Source organism: Poromitra crassiceps, assembly GCF_964638095.1.
Source record: "Poromitra crassiceps genome assembly, chromosome: 13".
NCBI classification, from domain to species: domain Eukaryota; kingdom Metazoa; phylum Chordata; class Actinopteri; order Beryciformes; family Melamphaidae; genus Poromitra; species Poromitra crassiceps.
In genome coordinates, this window is record NC_139644.1 from 22,192,882 (window position 1) to 22,220,653 (window position 27,772).

Below are 27,772 nucleotides of genomic sequence, written 5' to 3' on the forward strand. Positions count from 1 at the left end.
TGCTAACTCATTTATTACCTCATTATTGAATAGTTACAGCATATTTTACAGAAAAACTTCTTTGACATGATATACAGTGGAGCCACAGAAGAGCATTTCATGAAGTGATGGACAAATGTGTGGCTTGCATGGTGGGATAACTCAAAAGTAAGGATTAAAATCAACGACATAACTGTGTACATCTTCTTCGTCAGAGTGAAATTGCATTCTGTAACATCTATGGTTATTTAATTTAAATAACAGATGTTTGGGCTGAAGTAAATCATACATAAAGTGATTAACTTGTGTTACATAACAGATGATATCAGGTGAATTCAGGCGCTACAAAAACATCCAACTGCAAATTTCAATGACAAGTGCAATTCACATTATGACAAATTACAGTATTTAAGGTGGGCTGACAACAAAAACTGTCTGTTTTCGGAGAACCGCATTTGCAGGTTTGCTGCATTGGGATTATACTGTGTGGATGCAGGAGCCGAGAGAAAATCTCAATTATTTACAATATTAAGACAAATGACAACAAAAACAGTTTTCAGACAAATGGCCTTCAGGAGTGACTGAAATTCATTGTCATTTCTTATATCTACAGTTTTATAACACATCAGATCTGCTCTGCATCAGCAATGTTCAGGAAGAAAGTATTGTAAAGCACCCGGGAGATTGTGAAACGCATGGTATCACTTTTGGCAGGGATTAAAAGAAAGAGAAAAATATATACGGTATAAATCCTGAAAAAGCCCATAACGTTAATCAATGAAAAAATAAAATAAAAATTATAATATTAATCAGCGATCAATGTTTAATTCCAGAGCTGCATAGCTTATACAACTATTCTCTTTACATTTTCATCTACAAAGAAAAACATGAGTTAATACATGAAATCAAAACCATATTAAAGAGTCAAGAAAGCAAAAATACATTTTTTCAAAAAATAAAATTTCTGATACTTCAAGATACTTTTTTCTTTTTTTTTTAAACATCCACTTGGATGATGAAGTACGGCATGGGGACAGGATGCTGCCTAAAATACAACATGTCAGTATCAAGCGACAGTTTCACACACACACAATAAGCTACCAGTGGACTGTCAAATCCTAAAAATAAGTGGCGATGTCTTTAAAAGAAAAACTTTTAAAATCCTTAAAGTCAATATTGTGTGAAAGATACACAGGACAAGATGCCTCTGTACAGAGCAGACTGTGTATCGAGGCAGAGTGACACCTCCATCACAACATAAAAAAAACAGTATCCCAAGGAAGATATTTAGGAAAACAGGAGCATGGAAGATACAAACAAACAATGAAAAGTGTCTTCACATAGGTGATGCCACATCGGAGCTCAACTCCATGTCCAAAGTGAGCGAATCTGTGGTAAAGAAATCCAAATACAGGCATTAATATTAGGTCCATCGTGTGTGTGTGTGTGTGTGTGTGTGTGTGAATTGTGTGTGTGTGTGTGTGTGTGTGTGTGTGTGTGTGTGTAACTGACTCACCCAAGGGTCCTGGAATGTGTTCGGCCTCGTTGTGCATGAGGGAGTCCAGGGTGCGAGGCGACATGGGGAACAGATCACTGGTGTTCCCAGAGTTTGTGCTGTGGACACGCATAAAAAGAGGGGGGGGGGGGGGGGGGAGACAACAAAAACACACATTACACGATGCAAACACTGAGAATATGCACTGATGGTCATACATTGTCCCATGTGGATCCCAGCAGCCATACTGTCATGTCAGCATACGTACTTGCAGTCAAACGGAAGCGTAATGCATCCATTTGAGAAGAAATGCCCTGTTGTTCTTAATTAAACAAGATAATTATCTCAGAATTTAGAGAAAAGTTTTAATGGAAAATCTGCTGAAGAGGAAGTTTGAGTTGCCCGGCACAAACTGGCTTAGATACCTGCAAACCAGAAGTTATGGTCGTTCCAAGATTCGTGCCTTTGAAACACAGCATGCTTTTTTCGATGTATTGCTGAGCCCTCCTCACTCCAAACATCTTTTGATCTCCAGATTTGTATGTCTGTTTGACAACTGCAATCCAGCCTCTACTGAGACGATTAGAGAAGCGTGGCAGGGGGAACTTGGTATTGATTTATCTGACATTATATGGGAAAGAAGTCTGTCTGTGGTATATCTCTGCTCAATTAATAGCAGACACCTAGCCTGGTAAACCAGCCGGTCACGTGAACTCACATGAAATGAAATGTGAGATCACGTGACCGGCTGGTTTACCAGGCTAGCAGACACCAGCTGATCCAATTTAAAGTCGCTCATCATCTTCATTACTCCAAGCATACATTACACAAGATCTTCCCTTCTGTCTCACCACTGTGCGACAGGTGTCAGGTGTCAGAGGGCATAGTATCTCATGCCTTCTGGTTCTGCCCTTCACTAACGGGATTCTGGGCCAAAATATTTGACTGGTACTCTAAGGCCTACAAAGTAACCCTGCAGCCGGAGGCAGAACTCGCCATCTTCGGCTGCTCAGAGTCCTCTCTGAACTTCCCTAGAGCGTGCAGCAATCTCTGACATGGGGACAACTGTCGCCAAAATACTTTTTAATGAATGGAAGTCCTCCTCTTCACCTTCTTTTCAGGTGTGGCTGATGGACATGATCTCTGTTATACAGATGGAGAGACTGGGGTTCCTGAGAGCCAACTCGCTTAGAAGGTTCTCAAATATCAGGAACCCCTTAACGAGCTTAAGAATGACTAGTGACTGAGGTTGGGGATGATGGACGGCTTGCCCGGCTGGTTTCCCATGGACCCCTGGCGTGGGATCCCGTGCACAATGTCTTGTGCAAACACATGGGCACCTTATGCGGCTGGTAGCACCACATTACAATGCTAAATGTCAAAGATGTATGTTTATTGTTCGGTACATTTTTTGAAAACATTTAATTTAATTAAAAAAATATCTGCTCAGATATGCACTGTTGGAGGGTCAGGCTGATTAACAGCAGCAATCGTAGGCTATTCCATGCAGGTGACAGCTTCTCACAGGATTTTGAGGTACTGTATCTCGTTAATTCAGAAAAACATAATTTTTTTCCCCATGAAACCTGTTCTCAGAATTCTGAGATAAGTATCTTGTCAATTAAGAAAAATAGGGCAAATTATTCTCTCTCAAGTGAATGCATTACGCTTCCGTACAGTCATGACAGTCATGTGTGATAAAATCATTACCAGTAGTGATAAGCCAATCAGGGTTTTTCCTGGCTCAGAATGGGCCTTTGTGGGGTGACTAAGCATGTCAGTATCATGCTTTATGCTTACTGAGCTACATTTGACTTTTGGGTTAGTGTCAGGGTTATCCTGAACACAAATATATCAGTCATTACCGGAATTTATGGAGCAATGTGTTTTCACACCACCCCGAGTTTCAGACATAGTCATTTCACTGTACAAATGTGAGACTTTAACTTTCAAATTGTCTAAAATGATCAAGTAAAAATGCTTGATTTTGAGTTAATATGCAGTCAGGTTGTCCTGTCCAAATATATCAGGCCTTTGGGGGGTGGCTAAAACCTCTTTTGGGGGAGCCAAAGATTTCTCTATGGAGGAAAACCCCTGCCAACAGTCAACTACTCAACTCTTTCAACACACTGACCACCAGTTTATCACAAGTAAAAAAGACTGTGATTCTGCCTCATTAAGTACAGACATCTGTGGGCCTGAGCCTGATTAGTGAAAATGTTACTCCTTGAGCCTCATCGTACTCTGAGGGATAAGCCAGCCCTCGTGTCAATGTGCAAGTCATCTGTGAAATTCAGCCAAGATGACAGTAGATGAAAGAAGGGAGCGCTGTGGAGGAATGTCCTTAAATATTTCAAATGAAATGCCAAATTGATTGGTGTTAATGGAAGCTGCTCCTTGGCAACAGTAGTGGGTTAGCGCAGTCAGTTAATTAGTGGATCGAACAGGCCTTGGTTGAGCTGTGAAGACTTTTCTTCAATGTTAACAGATAATCCATAACAATATGTACGCTACAAAATAATTTTCTGACATGGCTTTAGCTTGTCTCTCTATTTATGGTATTGTGAACCGTTGCAAACCAGAAGAAACTGGATATGAATGTTTAACTGTAGTTGCTGTGCACTAAAATCTGGAATCTGTTAACAAATGCGTTCAAATGGATTTGGTTGATGAATTGTGATGAGGAAAGTGACTGTGAAATACAGGCTGACCTGAAACAAAGGCAAGTTTAATGAAATGGTGGGGAGATGCTCTAGTATTAGGACCAGGCTGTGAGTTGGAAGCAAAAAACGGGAGTTAGGTTGTTTGGGGGAACTGTGCTAAGGTCCTTTTTCACGCAGCCATCAAACACACAGACAAAAGTGAGAGGATGCACACACACACTCACACACGCACGCACGCTCGCACGCACGCACGCACGCACGCACGCGCACACACACACACACACACACACACACACACACACACACACACACACACACACACACACACACACATAAACACACACATACGCAGCCCTACATGCCACCTCGCCCAGCGCCTACCCTGGGAAGGCGCTCCCAAGCAGATCACTGTCCGGAAAGTCCATGAACACGGAGGGGCACCTACGGAGACAGGTCAGGATCTCACTGAGCAAAGCGGGCAGCAATGCTATCACACCCACCACCACCATCCAGACCACCTGTGGATAACTGGCCTGTGCATACACCCCTCTGATCTCAGTGGACCTCACACTTACCTGTCACTCGGACTCCAACCCCCTTCCCTCCCATATACAGTAGATCATCCAATGCAAAGACATTTGTGAATGAATCTACAATTAATTTGTGGTGAGTGTTAAGAAATGCCACATGTCCACAGACGCATGTAGACAGCATCCAGTCATGGAATTTATCTTTATATTCTCATAATTACTAACTACCAACCAACTAGCTGCTAATGGGTATGTACAGTTTTAGAGGTTTAGACCCCTCTCACATGGTTCCTCCAGGAAAGATAGTGAGTCACAGTAAGAGTGAAAACAGCTTTATCATCAGTTGTGTCACTCGTGTCAAAATAAAAAGGAAGAAAAGTTGAGCATGAAACTTGAGCAAGAACTTTCACTGAAAATCATGTTTCTTTCTGAGAAAAACAAGACGATAAGCAGAGGTCACCGAGTGGCATGAGATGTCCGTCCAGTAAATATGGATGACTTTAAGATGAGGGAAGAGAAACAGATACTTACGGGGTAACACAGATGAATTTCGTCTTCAGATATGGCTGAGTAACTGTTGGAAATAAAGACAAAACAAAACTGTTGTTACCTCTTCCCATTAAAACATTTGCCTAAAATTACTGAACCAAATCAAGAAATGAAGTGTACCAAGCAATATGTGTTGTTTCTGGAACATGGGCATATGAGGCAATGACTTACTGCTCATAGGGTCTCCTCCCATCTCAGGCTCGGGGGCGGCTTCTGGCCTGCAGTACTTCCCGAAGGCTTCCTCTTTGGGGATTTCAGGGAAGAGGTAGACGAGCGGAGAAACCAGGATGTTGGTGGCGTCCATGATCTTGTAGCCCATGATGATCTCAGCGAAGGACATGCTGTTGAGCTGCTGCTTGGTGTAGGGCTCCACTGACTGGATCTGGGTCTTTCCTACAACACACAAGGAAGCCCAGTGACACAGCAGCAAAAACTCCCGCATCCTGAAAATGGCGACAGGAAAAAACAACATGGTGACTGTGGATTTCCTCACCGTTGATGTCCTTCTCCACCCAGGTAAATGTGATGCCCCCCTCCTTGCTGCTCTCACTGAAGCGCAGCAGGAAGGTGCCAGGAGGCTTAGGACTCAGGATGGCTCTTTCCCTCTCCTTACTGATGAAGCCCATGATATACCTGCAGAAAGGCAACACAAAGTACAAATAAATACATACTTATTATATTATTAAGAAGAAGAAGAAGAAGAAGAAGAAGAAGAAGAAGAAGAAGAAGAAGAAGAAGAAGAAGAAGAAGAAGAAGAAGAAGAAGAAGACTCTTAAAAGGATGGTCAACCCAGTTAAAATGTAAATCTTATTTACCATCACTCCTGAGTACTATGTTCATCATCCCCCAAGATTTTAGTATTTCTAACATTCAATGACTGTAATAAAATCGAACTTTTGGGTTACAGTTCTGTCCGTTTTCTGCTCTTGGGTCAAGCAAGGTTCACTCTAAACTGGAGAGCAGCAGCAACTTAGCAGCCGAACTTGATAAGTTCCAACCCTTTTACACAAAACACACCTGTTAGTTCAATCTAGTTGTAACTAAAATAAAACATACATTATACTGTAATTAAAACATACATTATACTGTAACTAAAACATACATTATACTGATCAGGATTAGCCTCTGCTCTTATCAGGACAATATCACTGTAGCCATAAGAGTTCAGAATATGAACTGCATGTCATGAACCCTCTCCAGTATGGATGGCAGCCAGCAGGCATTCTTGTGACCGCTGGGGGACTGTCCCCCCCCACAGTTCCAAGAGCTGGACTGTAAACACAGCATGACCTCTCACCCTTCATTCCACAGTGCCAGGATGTACTTCTTCACCAGGTCAATAATGTTGTCCAGCCACACCCAGAAGGAGAAGCCTTTGCCAGCCATGTTTTCCTGGGAAGGGAAAGGGAACATTAGCTTGACCTGAAGCATCACAATGGCAGGATGCCAGCTTGAATCATGAGCGATGAGTAGGTGACGTACCTTGCAGAACTTGGCCCAGGTGATCTGACAGCCGGAGTAGTTGACACAAGGTCCTGGAATCACAACAACAGCATTAATATTACACATTATATGACATTGGATAATGCGAGTGGACAGTCTTGAGCATTAGTGGAGACTTTCAGGTGCATCGTCTCACCTAGTAACTTCTCAGCCAGCGTGGTGAGCTGCTCGATGGTCAGACCTCTCTTGGTGGTGGAGGAGTACTGCCAGCTGAGCACCTCAGCCACCTGGTCCCACGTCCCTATTGGAGGCTTAGTGAAGAAGTTCACATTCTACACAAAGAGACACACTGGTCAAAATGTATCAATCCATCTAATAAAAATAAAAAAAATAGCATGAACATTTCAGTAGCCGAGTTCAGCTACACTCCACCAGGGGGTGTTGTCTTACCTTGGGGTGGTTGGTGAGCATGTTGTACCACAGGATGGAGGCCCAGGCGTTGGGCATCTGGCAGATGTTAGAAATGACGACCACTGGCAGAGAGTGAGTCTACACCAACAGAAACCACAAGAAAACTTCAGTGTGATCTATCTTTCTTTCTCTTGTTTGAATCGCTTTCCAAATCCTTTCAGACATAGACTTTAACTCTAACATTTCTGCTTCTTCTGGGGTGTTTGTCCATTTGAGTGTTTATCCTCGTAATAGGACTTCTAGAGCAATTCCTCCCGTCTAAGTGAGACTGATTACACAAGATTAAACTCTAACATGAATACTCTCTATTTTTGGCTGTGTGTTTGGCATGTTTACACAGACGCTGTATTGCTCCTAACCAGACAGATTCTTCTTGGATCACAGCAAGGCCAGGTTGTGGCACTAGCTGTGGCACTGATGGTAACCGGGGACATGTCAGTGGGTGGGTTGATGAGCACTGCAATGAATGGGGAACATCTTTGACTACAAGCTCATCTACATGCTGTGGAGATGCATCCAGTCTGGGGTCTGGGGGAGGGGGGTTTCGTTATTATAATCACTCATTCATCTAGATTGTGTAGTTTTGCTTTCGGATTTACTGACCGAAAGATATTTTGTATTACTTGGTTGAGTTCTTATGTGGCATTAGACTTAAGAAACTGATACCTCTCAGTCCATGACACTGAGAACTGATCCTCACCTCCAGATCGATCTTCAGACCTTGGTGATAGACCTCTGTCTCAAAGGTTATAAGGTGGAGCTCTTCTGTGACAATCAGAGAAGCCTAGAGAAAGAGGGAAAAAAACTTTGTTCAGACCTCTGTTGAATAAATACAAATGTGACTGTATGTGTTGCTCCTGTCTATCAGAGCTCATGAAAGAAGTTCGTTACATCAGTTAAAACTGTTACAGCCTCATATATAGAATATCTGCTCTCTGTGTGTTAGAAATAGTTAGAAATAGTTAGAAAGTGTTAGAAATAGTGTTAGAAGTGTTAGAAATAGTTCTCACATCGCTATTTGTCCGGCCGCCATTACCACACCTCTGCTCTCTCAGCGTCTGTAAGACACAGGAAGTCAGCAGTCAAGCAGGCTTTTATCAAACAAGATCATCATTGCCGACTGTAAGGTGTTTTGCCTCTCTAACTCACCAAGTGTTTAAACTCGGCTGACAGGCTGCCGTTGTTGGATTCCTCCATATTCATAACTTTTGTGTTGGTGCCCAGGATGTTAAATTTCCGGGACCTAAAAATATCAAGGTATGGCAGAAACAGGGAGTTATTGACAGCCTCTACACAATATACGGTAAATGCTCAAGAGTTGAAATACTGAAGAAAAGCAAGAGCATTCTTACCCTCGAATAGCAGCCACATCCCCTGATTCCCTGAAAAATAATTTCAAATCAGTGAAGTGGAACTTTCTTTGGGAGCAGAGCATGGAAGATCTTGAGTCACATGCATGTCTCTGACTAGACTCATAAAAATGTTAGAAACTTAGGAAAAACTCACTTGTCAATGCAAACTTTAATCTTCAGCTGGTAATTGAGTTCAGGAAACTTGACGAGTAACCTAGAAAAGTCAAAGAGAAACCAATGCACACATTAGGCCTTGCCCTCCTCATTTGTATTGAATGGCATCAGGTATTTGGTTGTGATATACAACGTTTCAGAAGCCTGTAAGTTACCTGACTTTGTTGGTGAACTGCACTCCTGTTTTGATGACCAGTGGTCGGTCCGGATGCATGGGCATACAGGGCTGTCGTTCAACGACAAAAGCACTAGAACACAGAATGGGTTATATTTCAGAGCAGTTTCCAGCAAACATCACAATAACACCACATATAAAAGCCGGTGAGAAAACACAATTACACAAAAGTGTCTGATGAATATTTAATGCGATGGAAGCCTATATCCAGGAATCTGTGGTGTCAAGCCATCAGCGAAAATGTGTTTGGGTAGATAGTAGATACACAGAGGGGATTCAGCACACACCTCTTCATCAGGTTTCTGAACAAGTCCACAATCTTCTCCTCCAGGGCGGGCCGATGCTGGATGATGGGGTCTCCTTTGTAGGACACCTTCTGCTGCAGCTCCTCCAGCTTCTTGATCTGCTGACGGATCTGGAGCTGGGACTCAGCCAGGGATGTGATCCTGGTCAGGAAATTACATTCAATTAGAGTCAAACGTCCTGGATGAAGTGCTTACGGATCAGCCCACTAGTCTAGCTGGTTATATGGACTGATTATGATAGTGTCAGGAGAGCCCAGCATGTTAAGCAAAGAAATAATTTAGTTCTAGATGATGGTGGGTCGCAAAAAGGAAAAGCACGGCTGTGTAATTATGGTGTATAGGATAATCCTGCTTATTTTTCTACATATTATGAACACGATTATTAATAATGATTATGAGTCGTGATGATTTGTGGAACAAAATTATTTTACTGCACTTTTGACATATCAAAACCATTCGGCCTTTTCAGCTACAATGGACATTCTAAATGTTGCAATATTGCTGATAGGTCAATATTATACAACTATTAACTGTGGAAACTACAATAATCAAGCTATCCCATCATACGCAATTAACTGTGCAGCCTTGAGGAAATGTTTGTTTTCCCTTGGAGCTTTGGGTTACCATGTCTCCAGGCGGTCCAGGCAGATGTTGGGCGGTCCTCCAATACAGGCAATCTGCTGCCTCCGCTTCCAGTCAGCCAGTTCTTCATCTGTCAGGTTCTTCTGAACAAAGTCCATGGCGGTCAGCAGGCCTCCAAGCTCCGTCACAATTTGCTACAAGAGAGATAACCAGCATGGTGTAAATCAACCAAGATGACGATCACAGTAACAACACTCCTTCTCATAACCATCTGGGAAGGAGTCACTCGGGGAAACAGTTTCAAAGGGCAGGCAGTAAGGCACTTTAAAAAATACCTGGCAGATGATTGGATGAACTATCTTTCTATCACGTATATCACAGACTCACTCTCACTGGCGTCACACCAAAGCCTGCCTCAAAAGATGCTGATTGGTGTGAACCACTTATTCACCATCCATTTTCCAATGAAATCTGAACCAGTGGCACACAATGTAAAAAAGCAGTGTAGAGGCTGCCAATTTTGTCTGCGAAGGTCTCATTTGTTTACAGTAATTATACTAATGCCACAATTCTCCAAAATACTGGAAATAATATTTTACATTAGGCTAAATTAATTCATCACAAAACACAACATACTGTATGATCAGCAATATGGGTTCAGAACCAATAGGACAACTGCATATGCACTCACGGAATTTGTGGAGGAAATATCAACAGCAATAGAAAATAAAGAATATGCAGTAGGGGTTTTCCTCGATCTAAAAAAAGCTTTTGACAGTTGACCACATCCTATTAATGAGGAAACTATACAGATATGGGATTAGAGGGGTAGCACACGCTTGGTTAAGCAGTTATCTGGAGAATCGGAACCAGTATATTCAAGTTCTCAACTCCAGTTCTGAATTATTGAATGTGACCTGTGGGGTGCGCCAAGGCTCGGTTTTGGGACCATTGTTGTTTATTTTATATATAAATAATATTTGTGAAGTGTCTAAATTACTAAAATCAATCATATTTGCAGATGATACTAATTTATTTTGGTGGGTAAGAACCTTGACCAACCTTTGGATACTGTGGAAACTGAATTAATTAAACTAAAGAGATGGTTTGACTCCAACAAACTAACAGTGAACTTAAGTAAAACAAAATTCATAATCTTTGGCAATCGTGCAATAAACTCTAACAAGAAACTCATGATAAACAAAGTAGAAATTGAAAGAGTATTTTAAATCAAATTTCTTATTATGTTATAATAGATCATAAATTGTGCTGGAAACCACATATAAATTATATAAAAGCTAAACTATTAAAATCAATTTGCAATATTATACAAAGTCAAAGATATGCTCAATCAAAATTCATTATTCACACTCTACTGTTCCTTTATACTCCCATACATTACCTACTGTGTGGAAGTGTGGGGAAACACATATACAACTAACACTACTGCAATCTTCATCCTTCAAAAGAGAGCCATAAGAATTATAAACAAACCCACTTATAGAGAACCAACAAACCCATACTTCATCAAACTAAAAACACTAAAATGTAAAGACCTGGTTGCCTACAGAACGGTCCAAATCATGTACAGAGCCAGAAACCAATGACTTCCTAACAGTATCCAAAGGTTGAATGAGAGAAAGTCATCATGACTTAAGAGGAACCTGTTTGTTCAAAAAACAACTCGTCAGGACAAATACAAAAGGAGTTAATCTGTGGAATAGTGATGACACGGTGTGAACATTTTCACACCGAATGATAAGCACGTGACCAGACCGGTATTACCGGTTACACCGGGAAATGTAAACAACAGGATTGTTAGTTCCTACTAGTGCATGTTGTTCCCGGGAACAATAACAGTGAGACACCAGTCGGGTATCCATAGCAGCTAGACTAGAGCGAACGTTACGTTATATGTATGTTGATAATACAAGTTTTAAAGTAAGCAAGAGTCTATGCTTTAACCGTCCATTCTGTAGGTTCATAGAGACAAGATGCACGCTGCTGCTGTTTAAAGTACTAACGTTAGCATGGACGCTCACAGTCATACAACACTGGCTGCATCACAACTCATGGCTACATCTGACTCGAGACAACTTTTCAGACGCCCGTGGAGACAATCTTTCTCAAAAGAAACTGACGTTAGCGACACACCTGAGGCCTGTACTACGAATGTTGTATTAGAAGATCCAGGATCTGTCCCTTGATCTGGTTTGTCTAAACCAGATCAGCTCGATTGTAGTTAACTTGTACTACGAAGCTCGTTTGCCACTCGTTTAGTGGAACCAGGTTTTTCTAATCGAGCTCTAGGCTCGTGCACATGAAAATGCTCGTGCACATCAGCTCGTGCACATAAAAAGGGCGTTCTCTCCGACGTCTGACCAATCACAACATGGAGACGCCAAACACGTCATCGGCTGCGTCTGACTGGCAGCAGCAGCAGCAGAGCCGCATATTTCTCGCTTGAGGAGCAAACGCTCATATTCACGAAATATGAGGTTTTTAAACATCTAATAAAAACAAAGGGCAACACTGTTGCACATAATAAGCGGCGAAAGGAGGGCTGGCAAAAATTTGCAGATTGTCTAAATGCATAAGTTATTCAGCTTGCTTGATTTCGCCACCAAAGCGCCAGACATGCCTATTTCCTCATTGAATGAATCCGCAAAAAAAAATCTGCGTTGGATATTATTAGTCTGTTCCCGAATGACTGTCTAAAGACCACTTTTATCCACACCAGTAATTTCTTTGAAGAGCGGTTTCGTAGGCTATCTACAGCTCTCTATCTACAGTCTTTTGTGGAAGCAATGTGTAATCTATCTCAGTCCAAAATCGGTATAGCTATATTTAGGCTCAATGAATAATAATGATCTCATGAGTGTTTAGTCGCACTGACTGAATAATTCCTATAGGCTAATCAATAAAAAAAAGAATGATAATAAAATAAAATAAATGCTTCTGAACTGAATTGACACGGTACGTGCGGGCATAGATTTCATTTATAAAAAATAGCCTATTTCGTGGTCACATATAGGCTATAGGCTATCGTCAGCAGAGTCGCATATCTCCATATTTCATATAATGATGCTGGAAATATGAAGTTCAATCACATCATACAGGCCAAAAGCAACACAGTTGCAACTGCAAAATGCAGGAGTAGCCTAGATATGAATCATCTTAATATGGGATCGCCTGTGTGCAGGTGATCCCATATTAAATTGCTTAGTAGGCTATTCTAGCATGTAGGCTATGACCATTTTAATTCCAACCCAACGTCAGTCTCAGCTCCGTTGCGCACATGGCACCGTGCGCTTTGGAGACGTTTATGTAACCTTTTTATGCCAGTTTAGTGATATTTCTCCACTCACTATTCAGCTGCAATCGATCGGCGGGGTCAAACAACGTATCTAGGCTACTTGAGAGCACAAAAATGAATATATAAAAACATATTCCAAAGTGGTAAGTAGGGCTTAATTAAAATGTAGCCTGCAACAAGTGCAAGGCTTTAGTCCTTGATTAATTCAACATTACAATTCGTGCTCCTTCCTTGATGGGAAACTAGTCCAGAAAGGGGTTGGCCATTTTTCCAAACTGCTGATTCGATTGGTTCGTGGGCGGTGTATCTAAGGTCTAATCTTATCCTTGCAACTTAACCTGCTACGGACCAGGTTAAGTGTGAAGCATAAGTTGCTATGGAAATATATGTCGGTAAGAAGTTAACTTGCTTTGTAGTACGGCCAAACCAGGTTTAAACCTGAAGTTACCTCGCTAAACCACTAAACTGGCTTTGTAGTACAGGCCTCTGGAGACTTTTTCTGACATGGGATTAACAATACCAGCAAGCAGCAGTAAGCAGGCAATGACTGAATGCTGGTAAGTCCTCTCTCCCGCTAGCATTGATGCTAAGTTAGCATCGACTTTTCGCTGTGGAAAAAAAAGGCACATTTCCAGAGATGGCCCGCAGTGACAACAGTATGCACACGCATGCAGGCTTAGCTAAGGGTCTTACCTACATGTGTATGAGGAGGGCATCATTTGTGTTCATAAGATGTATAGCGTTAACTAACATTACGGTAGTTGCTGGTCTAACCAAAACAGCGGAGCCACACTGCAGCCGAGAGGGAGCGCTTGTAATTTACACCGGCGCACGCTGAAACTGCGGAGTTTTCCTTTCAATTCTTCCTCCATAAAAACAAAAGGTGTTACCGGTGGGCACGTTATGTAATCTGTGTATTCCCCAACACCGTGTAACACCGGTAACACCTAAAATCGCGGCAAGCCTACAGTGGAACAACTGTAGTGAGGAATTGATGTTATGTAGATCACTTAATCAATTCAAACAGAGGTTTAAAGACTTGATATTAAATAGATACAGAATGGATTCTATAAAGTAACTATGTCCGATCCAATTGTGAATGTTTGTAAATGTGTATGTGGGAGTGCGTGTGAGGGTGGGGGTGTGTGTGTGTGTGTGTGTGTGTGTGTGTGTGTGTGTGTGTGTGTGTGTGTGTGTGTGTGTGTGTGTGTGTGTGTGTGTGTGTGTGTGTGTGTGTGTGTGTGTGTGTGAGAGCGTATAAACACGCAAGTGTTTTAATATGTGTACATGGTATGCTACAAATGTACTAGGCACAACTACCGTATATAGTATGTGTGATATTATTATGGATAAAATGTGAGCATGCACACATCTCTTATATATTATTACAGTAGTATAACATGTTATTACAGTATAATTATACTTTCATATTAAGCCTCTAGATATAAAACAGGGGGTAGGACTTGATAAGTATGAACTTCTTCCTACTCCTTTTCGGGCATGATAAACAAATGTAAATTGATTGTGGATTTGCTGTATATTGTATGCTGTGAATTCTAATTGACTGATTGTTTGGCACTTCTTGCCTATATTTCTTTTATTCTTTATCTTTGTTTTTGTTTTTCACCATGTTCGAAATAAATTTAATCTAATCTAATCTAATCTAATGTCTCAAATTTAATGTGCTAATTATTAATAATGAATCATTTATTATCTATCGTCATTTAATGCCATTTTATCAGCTACACTGTTTCTCCTTTGATGATTTTACGTGTGCTACTCGACATACATGTGGGCACAGTCACACATGCGCGTACCTGCACGGCCATTTGTTTAAGTTTGTGACGTAGTTGTTCTTTCTTGTTTTAATTCTCATTGCATTCCTTCCTCATTCCTTCCTCTCCTTGTTTTCTGCAAAGCACTTCATGACAGTCCTGTTTATTAAATTTCCTTCTATCTGTGTTTTGACTGGACTCACCCTCCTCAGCTGGTCCAGAGCACTCAGCATCTGTTCTAGCTGGGCCATCTTCTGTCTGGTAGCAGCTGCCTGGCTATTTCCATTCAGGTCCTGGGACAACTCTGAACAAAGAAAGGGCGGACATGTCAGTGAGCCAAGAAATTGGATGCGTTTAATCTATTCCAAAAAGGTTAGGTGTCACAAAATCCTTTTATCAATTCTTGTCTGAGCCAGAGCCGGAGGCAGACACAACTTCCTACTGTAGGTGGGCATTAATTCATAGGTGGGCATTAAATCTGATCGAGGCGAGGGGGGATGATTTTTCAACATAACGCGCACACACCCCCCCCCCCCCCCCCCCCCTTTCCCCCGGCGACGTGTCCCGTATTGAACTGGTCGGAACGCGCTTTGTCCCGTATTGGAGAATCAATGCAGTTCAAAGAGTGAAGGGCGATTTATATGAGAAGAACTGTGAGACTGGTGTCATGTTACATTCCACTTGCCTGGCTCCATGGCTCTCTGTCATAGGTAGCTGACAGTGATACTCGAACAAAACAACATTAATGAGTGGGCTCAGTCGTTTTGCGGGGGGGGGGGGGGGGGGGCATAAAATCAATTTAGACTGGCATATAGACACTGCATGAAATAGGCCCCTCCCATCATGGGGGAAAGCTCTCCATTCACTTCCACACACCAGCGTCATTTTCCTTGAATTAAACATAGCTAAAAGCTGTGGTGTGGTGGGCTGCGCAGACAACAAATGTAAAAAATCGCCAGTTAAAGTTTTTTTTGTACTCCCGAGCAAAACAAGGAAGCCATTGAGGATTGGCGAGAAGAAAAATGTGGATCTAGCTGTCAGTGAAGTAAGTTGGAGTGTTAATGTTCCGTATATATGGGGCCCTATTCTCCCACAAGCCTTCGGCGCTAAAACAGGCCTTAAACGCAAAAAAACGTGCCTTGCGCCTGTTTTGGGACGATATCAATATGGCTTTAGGCTGCCAAATGCGCTTTAGGCCGAATGGGCGTGGCGCAGTCCCAGAATGGGCCAAAGTGGGCGTGTCGGCGCTAAATACCGGCGTACTGCTATCTTCCGACCTGGCGTTAATTTAGCGCCTTGCGCCTTTGAAAAGCAGGCCTATTCAGTGGGCCAGTTGCGCGGAGCGCTCCCCTCTGGCTCTCTCCCTCCCCTCTGGCTCTCTCCTCTTTCACCCTTCTCTGTGTCACCTCTCTCCCTTTCTCCTCAGTCTGACAGGCACAATACCGACTGTCTCTGACTCCCTCGCTCAGAGTCCCATAGAAAAAATAAGCTGTAACTTCACTGCAATGTGAATGTCCCAAGATGCATTGTGTTTCTCCATTTCGCTACTAAATAGCAACCAAATGAGCCGAAAACCTATATTAAGGGAGGATCTAAATAATGTGTAATGGTAAGACAACCTCCAATTGTAGAACATTTCAATATTGGACCAAATAAAACATCGAAATGAAAACACCACCCTATTTGAAACATATATGTCCTACTGGGGCTATAAATATCCCTTGTCGATTTAACGTGATTTAGATAAGTAACAGCGGAACGCACTTCGGAAGCTTCTACTGTCATCTGCTATACTGTGATGTCCGCTCCAATAACTTGGCCCTACTCCACATTTAGTTTTACAATAAAAACACATTTATGCAATGACTTTACATAATGTAGGCTATATTTATGTGCATCATCCTTCCTGCAGCAGGCGAGAGAAAATGATATCTTTCTGGACAAACTTTCACCAATCTAATAGGCTATATTTTTCTAGCTGATGCGTTTAGAACATTATTTTCACTTTGATCTTGCTATAGTGTAGCGTTTTTACATGCTTGCAGTATTTCAACTGCAGTTATATTGGTTTGAGAAGCATCATAATATGGAATAATAGCCGATATATGGAGACAGACGGGATGAAGGGAGGTGGGGGGGGGGGGGGATCAGAGGCTTGGGTTTCGTCTGGTTTTGCTGGACCACTGGAATGGAGCTTAAAAGGCAAGCATGCGATTCGTTTATTGCACTTATCCAATGAACTGACGGTGCATAATTTTACGCTTAAAAGGCGTGGTTGTAATGGTTGAGGCTGCGTCTAGCGCCAAGACCAAGATATCAAGTGCGCTGGTCCACGCCCACTGATTTGAGCTGCGCCAGGCGCTCGGCCTAGAAACAGCGCCGATGCAACGATAGGGACCATGATCTTTGTGTGCAAGACGCGACCATACACGCGACATAGGAGAACGCCAGGATTGGGGGATGGCTGTTTTTCCCCGTTTTGGGCGTGGTTTCTGAATGATGACGCGCTCCGCAGTGCCTCTATAGCCACCAAATGCCCACCCGTGCCACCGGCTATGGTCTGAGCACAAAGTTAAAAAGTATACCTCCTTGGCTTTTCAGTGTCTTGTAATTGAAATCAAAGTCATCCTGTAGGTTCTCAAGCATTTTCATCTTCTGTTCCATATCCTGGAGAAGAACAGATTATATTTTGCATATTTATGTCAAGATATACACATTGAAATATGTGACTACTCTTTATATTACATGTTTATTCAGTGTCAAGTGTGACAGAAGCTCACCTGCACCCTCTTCCTGATATCTTGAAGGTTGTGCTCCAGGATCTGCTGCTTCTCCGTCACCACTGTCCCGGTGGGATGGGCAGTCTGGCCATCCTACAGCGGAAAGATAAACATATACACTGCATCGTCTATCAATGTCTTTCAAAGTTATGCAAGTTGGTTTGAATGCTATACCATATCAAATTCATGGACTGAAGTCTGTACAGATAGGGTGGTGCAGCGCCCCCTACCTGTGCAGCGGTAGTGGCAGTCTGCAGCAGCCTCTGCTCCTCCCACAGACAGCGGGCCACAATGCGAGCGATATCCATGGGCTTCTCCAAGTACTTGCTCTGCAGATGCTGCTTAATCCTGCGCAGGTTGTGCTGATAAAGTACATTATTCTCCTGCAGGAAACGGCTATACTGCTGGTCTATCTCCCCCAAGAGGTTGTGGAACACCAGCGTGGCATGTGACTCCTTACTGGCAGCGTAGGCCCTAGCAAAAAAGAAGAAGAGAAAAGGTGATCAGAATACTAGTTTGGCACAAGATATGACTCATGCGTTTAACTTCCAGAGCTGACACCCTACCTTCATGCAATCACTACAACCTGCTCTTTGATCTCATCAAAAGACCCTGTGTCCCACCCATGGGTGGCCCGGGAGCTAGCCAACGTCCGCACAAGTCAAAGCCCATCAACCTTGCAGTTTTGAACACAGCCCAGAGAATGGTTTGGAGAAAAAAATAACAATCCATCTCTGGATTTCTTTTCCTCTCATCTTTATTACTACTTGACAGTGCCTTCTTCATCCAGACCGCTCATGCTGGCATAGCATGCTTAAAGTGAAACAAAGAGAAGCCAAAAGCTATGCTATCGGACATCAGAATGCTTGAGCTAAAATTTTCCCCATATTGTATAAATACTGAGATTAATATTTTGCCTAATTTGAAAATTTAATAAAAATATATTTGGGGGGGAATCTTTCCCTGGGTATTTGTATTTGGCAAAAGGCCACATCTCTGAAAGCTGAACATGTTCAGAATAGTTGGAATATGTACAAGAGCCACATAGTGGTGTTATGAGGAAGCTCATTCTGTGTCTAGCAAGCTATCAGCAAGTCATGGTAAGTGGCTCTCTGCCAGTACCTCTATATGACTAAATGACACGTATAAAATGCACCTTTGTTAGGTCTGAAGGAAGTGGAGAATACGGTAAATGCCATTTAATGAAAAAATTAAAATTAAAAACAAAATGTTTTCCTATTTCATTACAACACTCACCAGTCCTGGCTCTCGATCCAGGGGGCGAGGAACTGTCGCAGCTCCATGGGGAAGCTGTCGCTGTACAGGTGGTAGAGCTGCTCCAGATACCTGGTCTCCAGCTGCTGCAACTGGTTCCACTGCGCCATCCTGACTCGCGCCTCCTCAGCCCTGCACAATCACAGGTAGGTACGGTAGGCAATACGATTACGTTAACATGAAGAAAATAACATGCCCACAGGACATCTTCAGGCATTACATGCAAACGACAGACAGCACCATGTCTCAGGCTTACTAGAATAATTATCACGCTGGTGAAAGAGAAACTGCCTCGCTGTCGAAACTTCAAAAGCCAAGGAGAAAACAGTGACAGGAGGCCTCCAATTTAGCACAGTAACTTCCTGTTCAACGAAACACTGCTTCCTCCGAGAAATGTAGACCAACATGAACAGCTGTCACCTCAATAAGCAGATAGGAGGAATTTGGCCGGAGCTTTATGAGATACAATCATGAAAACGCTGACTTTTCTTCTTGGTTGTTGATGAGGCAAGGCTCTGCTTATGCTATGTATAGATTCAAATCAGAAGAAATCTATAGACTTCTGAGCACAAGAAAGATGGTGGTTTATTTTCATTTTCTCCATTATTCTGAGGAAAAAACAATGCTACTGTAATTTAATGTATTGTCATTTCCTCACTGAATTGCTTTAAGAGAGCATTGTTGTCTATCCGGCCTAGATGACAGCCTGTGCCTCTCATCTTACCAGCAGCAGCCTACAAGGTTCCCTAGAGGCTCCAGACTAACAGTGATCACAGACACTGAGCAAGTCTAACAGAGAAATGTCTCCTCTAGCTTTCATATTCAATGGAAGAGCAGTCACGTGTTTTCAAGCCTCTCACTAACCCGATCTGTTTTGTTGGCCTAAACTCTGAAGTAATTCCCTTGTACAATAATGTCGCACTATGATGACTCAGACATACTGAAACTAGATCAAATAAAATAAAAATAATCAGGGATTTCTGTTTTCTAAAGCAAGCAAGCAAGGCATTAGTGCTGAATCTATACCTATGTCCACATCACGCTGTACTTGATTAATATTTCTTTGTACAAGTACATGACCTCGGCCTATTGATTCTTTACTTGATTGTTACTTGGTTTGAACACTCAAGGCAGGTCAAGTCTCACTCAATCATTCATTTAGGACAACTGCAAATCTAAAAATAATCTAGATGGAAACTAGTCTTGAGGTTTTATCCAAATCATGGCACTGGGTCAAAGTAACCACAAGTATTTAGCCATAACAGTGAAGTGTCAGTGACAATACACATCGCCAGTTTTTATTTTATTACATTTTTTAGGGACGTAAAGCACAAATCCTTCCCATCTGACCCGCTTCTTTCAGTGATATATGAAACAGGTAGGCCTAGCCTACATCTCTGCAGTGTAAATGACTGTGCATGATATATGAAACAGGTAGGCCTAGCCTACATCTGTGCAGTGTAAATGACTGTGCATGATATATGAAACAGGTAGGCCTAGCCTACATCTCTGCAGTGTAAATGACTGTGCATGATATATGAAACAGGTAGCCTAGCCCAGTGGTTCTCAAATGGGGGTCCGCGGACCCCCAGGGGTCCGTGGCACTTTGCCAGGGGGTCCGCGAAAAGTTTTCAAGTTAAATTTTTTTTTTTTTTTTTTTTTTTTTTTTTTTAACACTTTCAGTGCCACGGCCCTTGGGCAAAAGGTTGCTTGCTGTGCCACATAGGCCGCAATGCATTTTAAAACAGTCATATAATTTCTTTAATAATTACTATGTAAACACTGAACACGCACAAATAACGATGAGACTCTCTTCTATCACCTGCAAAAAAAAGTTTATTGATCCCATTTTCCATTCTTTAGTTATGAGCCGGAGAAGATAGCTTGATTGAACGAAAAACAGAGCTTTTTTTCTACGAGCTGAGATAATGAGCCTTTTGTGAAATTAAACATTTCAAGCACATCACTGACTCTGAAGCTAATTTTCTGATGTAGTCACACCTCAAAAATAATTTCCTTCAATAAAACAGTGAAGGCAAGGGAATTTTGTTTGGAAGAATAATATTTTTAGCTGAAACCAGCAGCGCTGGCGCCTGCATGCGCTGCTGGTTGCAGCTTCTTGCTGATCTTTTGCTGCTGGTGGGCATCGGATATTCTGGCTTGCGTTTGCCAACCCTGTCCTGCTGTCTGGGTCTGTGTTGTGTACTTGGCTCTGCGTGCCCACCTCCCCCCCTCCTCCTCCCCCCCCCCCCCCCCGTTGTGGGAGGAGTGTCTCTCTGCTCTGCTGTTTTCTCTGCCTGTGCTCAGCACTGAAAAAGTCCGCTAGATCCTGCTTTTTTACAGCCGCGTGTACCAGCTCCCATGCTTCGAGTTGAGAATAATAACAAATCCACGGCTGATCATGTGTTGCAGCGGACACGGAGGCTGTTGCAGCGGACACCGAGGTGCTCAATTGTGATAGCAGATTGGCTGCTGCAGGGGCACAGCTAAACGTTGCTTCAATGAAGCCGCTGCATACGGACGGATGCGATGCGATTTCCTTCCCCCCAATGACTTCTTCTGTGTGTTTCACTCCACGTTCTCTCATCTGGAGAGCGCTGTCGCCACCTAAGGGTTCTGTAAAATAGGTTAGACACATTCAATACCTCTGAATATTGTAAGAGGCGATGTAAGAGGCATAGATCGACACCCCCCCGTCAAAAAAAAAAATTCGAGTTATTGACGCCATTTGGCGTCGCTGGCACTCTACGGTAAATTTCTAATGACGCCATATGGCGTCGCTGGCACTGAATGTGTTAATAAAATGCTACATGCTAATTATTCCTTCTCAAACTACTTCCTACATGGTGCTAGTCTATCAAAATATCTTGGCTGTCATTGATTGTGTTGCATAGTGGTTTTCTGTACTGTTGACAAATTGTGATATTGTAAGTCGCTTTGGACAAAACAAAAGTGTCTGCTAAATGACGTAATGTACAAATGTAATGTAAAAAAAAAAAAAAAAAAATTGTTGCAAAATCTTCATAGTTCAACGAAAATAGTTTATGCTTTAAATCTAAAATGGTTCATGGATTACATTCTAATAACAAACCTATCAAAATAAAAGTCAAGCACGTTACCGTGGAAACAATTAAGCTTAGCCCAAAATCACAAATCAGAATGAGGGGGTCCCCGGTATATTTTCTATCTTGTAAGGGGTCCTTGGCTGAAAAACATTTGAGAACCTCTGGCCTAGCCTACATCTCTGCAGTGTAAATGACTGTGCATGATATATGAAACAGGTAGGCCTAGCCTACATCTCTGCAGTGTAAATGACTGTGCATGATATATGAAACAGGTAGCCTAGCCTACATCTCTGCAGTGTAAATGACTGTGCATGATATATGAAACAGGTAGGCCTAGCCTACATCTCTGCAGTGTAAATGACTGTGCATGATATATGAAACAGGTAGGCCTAGCCTACATCTGTGCCGTGTAAATGACTGTGCATGATATATGAAACAGGTAGGCCTAGCCTACATCTCTGCAGTGTAAATGACTGTGCATGATATATGAAACAGGTAGCCTAGCCTACATCTCTGCAGTGTAAATGACTGTGCATGATATATGAAACAGGTAGCCTAGCCTACATCTCTGCAGTGTAAATGACTGTGCATGATATATGAAACAGGTAGGCCTAGCCTACATCTCTGCAGTGTAAATGACTGTGCATGATATATGAAACAGGTAGGCCTAGCCTACATCTCTGCAGTGTAAATGACTGTGCATGATATATGAAACAGGTAGCCTAGCCTACATCTCTGCAGTGTAAATGACTGTGCATGATATATGAAACAGGTAGGCCTAGCCTACATCTCTGCAGTGTAAATGACTGTGCATGATATATGAAACAGGTAGGCCTAGCCTACATCTGTGCAGTGTAAATGACTGTGCATGATATATGAAACAGGTAGGCCTAGCCTACATCTCTGCAGTGTAAATGACTGTGCATGATATATGAAACAGGTAGCCTAGCCTACATCTCTGCAGTGTAAATGACTGTGCATGATATATGAAACAGGTAGGCCTAGCCTACATCTCTGCAGTGTAAATGACTGTGCATGATATATGAAACAGGTAGCCTAGCCTACATCTCTGCAGTGTAAATGACTGTGCATGATATATGAAACAGGTAGCCTAGCCTACATCTCTGCAGTGTAAATGACTGTGCATGATATATGAAACAGGTAGGCCTAGCCTACATCTGTGCAGTGTAAATGACTGTGCATGATATATGAAACAGGTAGGCCTAGCCTACATCTCTGCAGTGTAAATGACTGTGCATGATATATGAAACAGGTAGGCCTAGCCTACATCTGTGCAGTGTAAATGACTGTGCATGATATATGAAACAGGTAGGCCTAGCCTACATCTCTGCAGTGTAAATGACTGTGCATGATATATGAAACAGGTAGCCTAGCCTACATCTCTGCAGTGTAAATGACTGTGCATGATATATGAAACAGGTAGGCCTAGCCTACATCTGTGCAGTGTAAATGACTGTGCATGATATATGAAACAGGTAGGCCTAGCCTACATCTCTGCAGTGTAAATGACTGTGCATGATATATGAAACAGGTAGGCCTAGCCTACATCTCTGCAGTGTAAATGACTGTGCATGATATATGAAACAGGTAGCCTAGCCTACATCTCTGCAGTGTAAATGACTGTGCATGATATATGAAACAGGTAGGCCTAGCCTACATCTCTGCAGTGTAAATGACTGTGCATGATATATGAAACAGGTAGGCCTAGCCTACATCTGTGCAGTGTAAATGACTGTGCATGATATATGAAACAGGTAGGCCTAGCCTACATCTCTGCAGTGTAAATGACTGTGCATGATATATGAAACAGGTAGCCTAGCCTACATCTCTGCAGTGTAAATGACTGTGCATGATATATGAAACAGGTAGGCCTAGCCTACATCTCTGCAGTGTAAATGACTGTGCATGATATATGAAACAGGTAGCCTAGCCTACATCTCTGCAGTGTAAATGACTGTGCATGATATATGAAACAGGTAGCCTAGCCTACATCTCTGCAGTGTAAATGACTGTGCATGATATATGAAACAGGTAGGCCTAGCCTACATCTCTGCAGTGTAAATGACTGTGCATGATATATGAAACAGGTAGGCCTAGCCTACATCTCTGCAGTGTAAATGACTGCATGATATATGAAACAGGTAGGCCTAGCCTACATCTCTGCAGTGTAAATGACTGTGCATGCAGAAACCATAAGAGGATCGCAGCACAGAGCAGCTGAGTCATCATAATGTATGTGCGTACTGCGCAGACTAGTTTCTTTTCAGTTTTCACCATCTGAATTACTTGCTTCTGCTATTATACAAGAATTATGATTTATCTGTGTTACTTCTGCTAAAAGAGCTCCCAGTGGATCCATAATTACAAACAGTATCTCAATGTAATAGTATCTCTATGATACACTGTACAGTAGGGCATACTGTAGTAGCCTACTGAGGAGGCTATCAGACGAGCCAAAGACAAATGGAGGCCAACAAGCTTATAAAACGTCCATTGTGAAACTTCCTTGTGCAATTATGTGACCCATATATATTTCCACTATCTATTGTGTCTGTATATCAAGTACAGCAGAGACGACATATTTTTGTATGCTTACCGAGAAGTCCCTGCACTTCCTGGTTCCTACATGTAAAAGTCAATGGGATTGTTGTATGGGAATTTCGGTTGAATGTATGAAATAAGGTCTGTGGTTAACAAAGGTTTATGAAACAGTGAACTTTGTGTTCAGGAAGGTAATCTTCACAATGAGGACCACTTTCTATGACTTTTGAAACATTTTCTGAAAAATCACATTTAAAAAATGCATTTACGCTTCAAAAATCATGAATTGAAAATCACATATTTTGCATGGTGTAAAGCCCTCTGCAACACACTTGAAACCTGTCTGACTGAAATTCAGCAGCAACAGTTGCAAAACCCTCAACTTTGTGAAACTAGTTTCACGCAACAGCCAATCAAAATGCTGATAACGTGTCAGATGATGATGTCAAACAGGTGAGCCATCTCAGCTGTTTGACATCATGAGCTCGGCAAACTATTGTTGATGCGATATCATTTCAACCAATTTCAACTGATATTTCAACTCAACAACTCCTTAGCACCAAAATGAACAAAATAAACATACAATGGTATCTTGGTATGGTATCCTTCAGAAGGAGATTAGAAGGAGATTATCCTCATAGACTTCAACTGCAAGTTTGGTAATTAATGCTAACGTTTTGGATTTTGTCAAACAGCTGAGCCATGACAACAAACAAATGTTGTTGTTTTTTGCAGTTAGCCGGTGGCTAACGTTAACTTACGGTACCGCCTATCATAATTAACATTAGGCTGAGGCTCATTGGAGCTCCTTGAATAGAGTGTGAAATGATGCATTGGACTCTTTTGAGTAGCCAGTCATTCACCCACAGACGTTTAGCGATAAGATACAAAGATGCAGTTACACTTCCCCTTGATAAAAACAAGGAAACAATGTGACAGATGAAAAATTGCCAATCTAGCTCCCTTGTTTTAGTGAAATAAACTCAGTGTTGCACGAGACTTGATTATTTGAATTGCTTTGTGTAACTGTCAAGTTGCATGGAAATGATGTTTCATGCAATTTGGAACCTGCAACTACAGTAGTAAACTGTAAAGCCAGCCTTAAAAAGTGGGCCTCATTTGTGAAGATTATCTTGCTGAACACAAAGTTCACTGTGTCATAAACTTTTGTTAACCACAGACATACCTTATTTCAAGCATTTAACCAAAATCCCCTTACAAAAATCCCATTGACTTTTACACGTAGTAAGTGCTAACATCCAGGCCTTCCAGACTCATTCCTGTGGTACTCTATTGAGCAAAAACCCAGTGACCCCTAAATTTACCAAAAACCAACTGGTTGAACTGCACTGCTATATGGCAGACCCTCTGTGATAACTCTGCAGGATTATCAATTGTACTGTCTGAGAAGTACCACAAAACTATGTAGTAGTAGTAGTAGTAGTAGTAGTAGTAGTAGTATTATGTCTGTTGGTTCCTGATGTGACAAATAGAATTGCTTCATACAGGACCACACCAATCCTAATCAGTCACTCACTGGTATGTCAAAACCAACTCTCAGATGTTAAAAGGAAAAGCTCATTTGGATGTAGCTCAAACAAAGCTATTGTTAATTAAGCATTTGTCTCTAGGTGACATATTACATATCATGTGTCCTTGGTGGAGACTTGGGAGTCACTGGGAGTGTGACACTCCCCTACCGTGTTGCATGAGACTTATTTTTTAATTGCTTGTACTGTCTGTAACTGTCAAGTTGCATGGAAATGCAATTTGCAAACTGCAACTAAATTAGTTGGGTGAAAGTTTCACCATGTAAAAGCCGGCCTAAGTGTGTAAGGTAGATATTGTGATCTGCTGTCTTTGTCTGACTCCACCAGTGTTGAAACTCTCTCTAAAGGTTAGAGAGGACGAATGATTATGGCCCTGACTTTTGACGCGTGTGCTGCTGGCCCAGTTTCCAAAGCTTACAGGTCATGTCCAACTGACACTTGACTTAACGTTAACTTACCAGTAAAGTACAAAGTGATTTGCTGAAAACATGCCATTGGTATTCCTGGGAGTATTTCCTTGAAAAATCAATAACCATGCCAAGTTCTCACTTTCACATTGCATCAAATGTAGTGCTGATGCCAAGAAAAAAATAGTGTGCACACTGCACAGTAGGCTGTACAGGTGAATAAGGTAGTTTACTTGACGATTAACATTGCATGTATATATGCCAGTGTAGTAAACAAAACACTTAAACACCATTTCACTGCTATGTCTATGACTAGACAACAGCATGGCCTTCGCTGCACTAACGGCAATGTTTTGAAAATTCGGATGCTGCCAAGATGAAAGAAACAAAGACCTCTAAGGTAGGGGGTTCCCCCCACTAAACCCTGACTGAGACATTTTTGGGACCCACTTCTCAGTTAAATCTGTGTCAGTGTCAGATCAAGTAAAATGGAATATCCATAATGGAAAATCCAGATGCACGGTGTCAGACATGTTGGTCTGCAGCTGGGATGAAGATGGGCGTGACAAAAGACAAACATAAAACAATGACCTATTCTACTACGTCCAGTTAAGCATGGCAGCCACGTTTAGGCTACTATGATATTCAGCAGTTGGTAAACATATTTGACAATGATAAAACAATGCTGGGTCAATTATCCATACACCATCAAATAGAAAACAATAAGAGACTTAATTCATGTAATTACTTAATGTTAATTACATAGGCACATCTGGCACAAGTGACAAATCGAGTCAATAACGTTACAGTCTGGGCAAAAGTGTGCATCTCTTACAGTAAGTGAAGATATAGCTAGGTAATACAACTTTAATCAGTTATGTAACAGTGACGTAGAAGGATTCTCTAATGTGAATGTTCAAACGCTGAACATTTTATAACTGAACATTATGGTAACGGTACTACTATGTAATTACGTTATATTGATGTAACATAATTTGCCAGGTCAGAAATGGGAAATACTGTAGCGTAAACAGACGGCAAACGCAGAAACAAAAAAACGACAACGTTCAACATAACCGCTTACCTGGCACGTCGTTGCTACTTTGGAAAGTTTGTCAGGAAAAATATGACAGCTGTCAATATCGGAAAATACTGACAAAAGCAGCCAATGAGTATTTCGGTCAAATTAAAAACCAGACAAAAGCGAGGGAGATGACTCAAAAAGAAAGTAACAATGTCTCTTTCCTCGCTGACATGGAGCCCAGCCAGTGGCCACTTCTCTCACACACACGCAGACCTTTTTTTCTCCTTCTCCAACCCCTCC

The 27,772-nt window shown here is 41.9% G+C and overlaps 1 protein-coding gene across 2 annotated transcripts; it reads right to left on the reverse strand.

Annotated features, from left to right (window-relative positions):
- LOC310787243 (signal transducer and activator of transcription 3) lies at window positions 1-27,725 on the reverse strand. Of its 2 annotated transcripts, XM_083648611.1 has the most exons (24): window positions 27,533-27,725; window positions 18,847-18,996; window positions 17,820-18,063; window positions 17,590-17,682; window positions 17,395-17,476; window positions 15,013-15,113; window positions 9,761-9,912; window positions 9,119-9,277; window positions 8,812-8,904; window positions 8,637-8,696; window positions 8,483-8,512; window positions 8,280-8,373; window positions 8,141-8,188; window positions 7,831-7,914; window positions 7,110-7,208; window positions 6,856-6,991; window positions 6,699-6,751; window positions 6,514-6,608; window positions 5,710-5,849; window positions 5,388-5,609; window positions 5,199-5,241; window positions 4,519-4,578; window positions 1,496-1,593; window positions 1-1,368 (listed from the first exon to the last, which is right to left on the reverse strand). In XM_083648611.1, exons 2-24 carry the CDS (start codon window positions 18,972-18,974, stop codon window positions 1,316-1,318), a joined length of 2,367 nt encoding a protein of 788 aa, XP_083504737.1. In that variant the 5' UTR covers window positions 18,975-18,996; window positions 27,533-27,725; the 3' UTR covers window positions 1-1,315. The 2 variants fall into 2 exon arrangements, with proteins under 2 accessions (XP_083504737.1, XP_083504738.1); XM_083648612.1 differs by lacking the exon at window positions 4,519-4,578.
- Window positions 27,726-27,772: the final 47 nt, after the last annotated feature.

What these genes read in the sequence shown, in the direction of transcription:
- LOC310787243 (XM_083648611.1), bottom strand. Translation starts at nt 18,974, where the DNA reads ATGGCGCAGTGGAACCAGTTGCAGCAGCTGGAGACCAGGTATCTGGAG. An exon ending in CTGGACCGCCTGGAGACATG is followed by an intron (nt 9,278 to 9,760) that starts GTAACCCAAAGC and finishes TTTCCTGACCAG; the next exon opens with GATCACATCCCTGGCTGAGT. An exon ending in GTCTGAAGATCGATCTGGAG is followed by an intron (nt 7,209 to 7,830) that starts GTGAGGATCAGT and finishes CTGTTGGTGTAG; the next exon opens with ACTCACTCTCTGCCAGTGGT.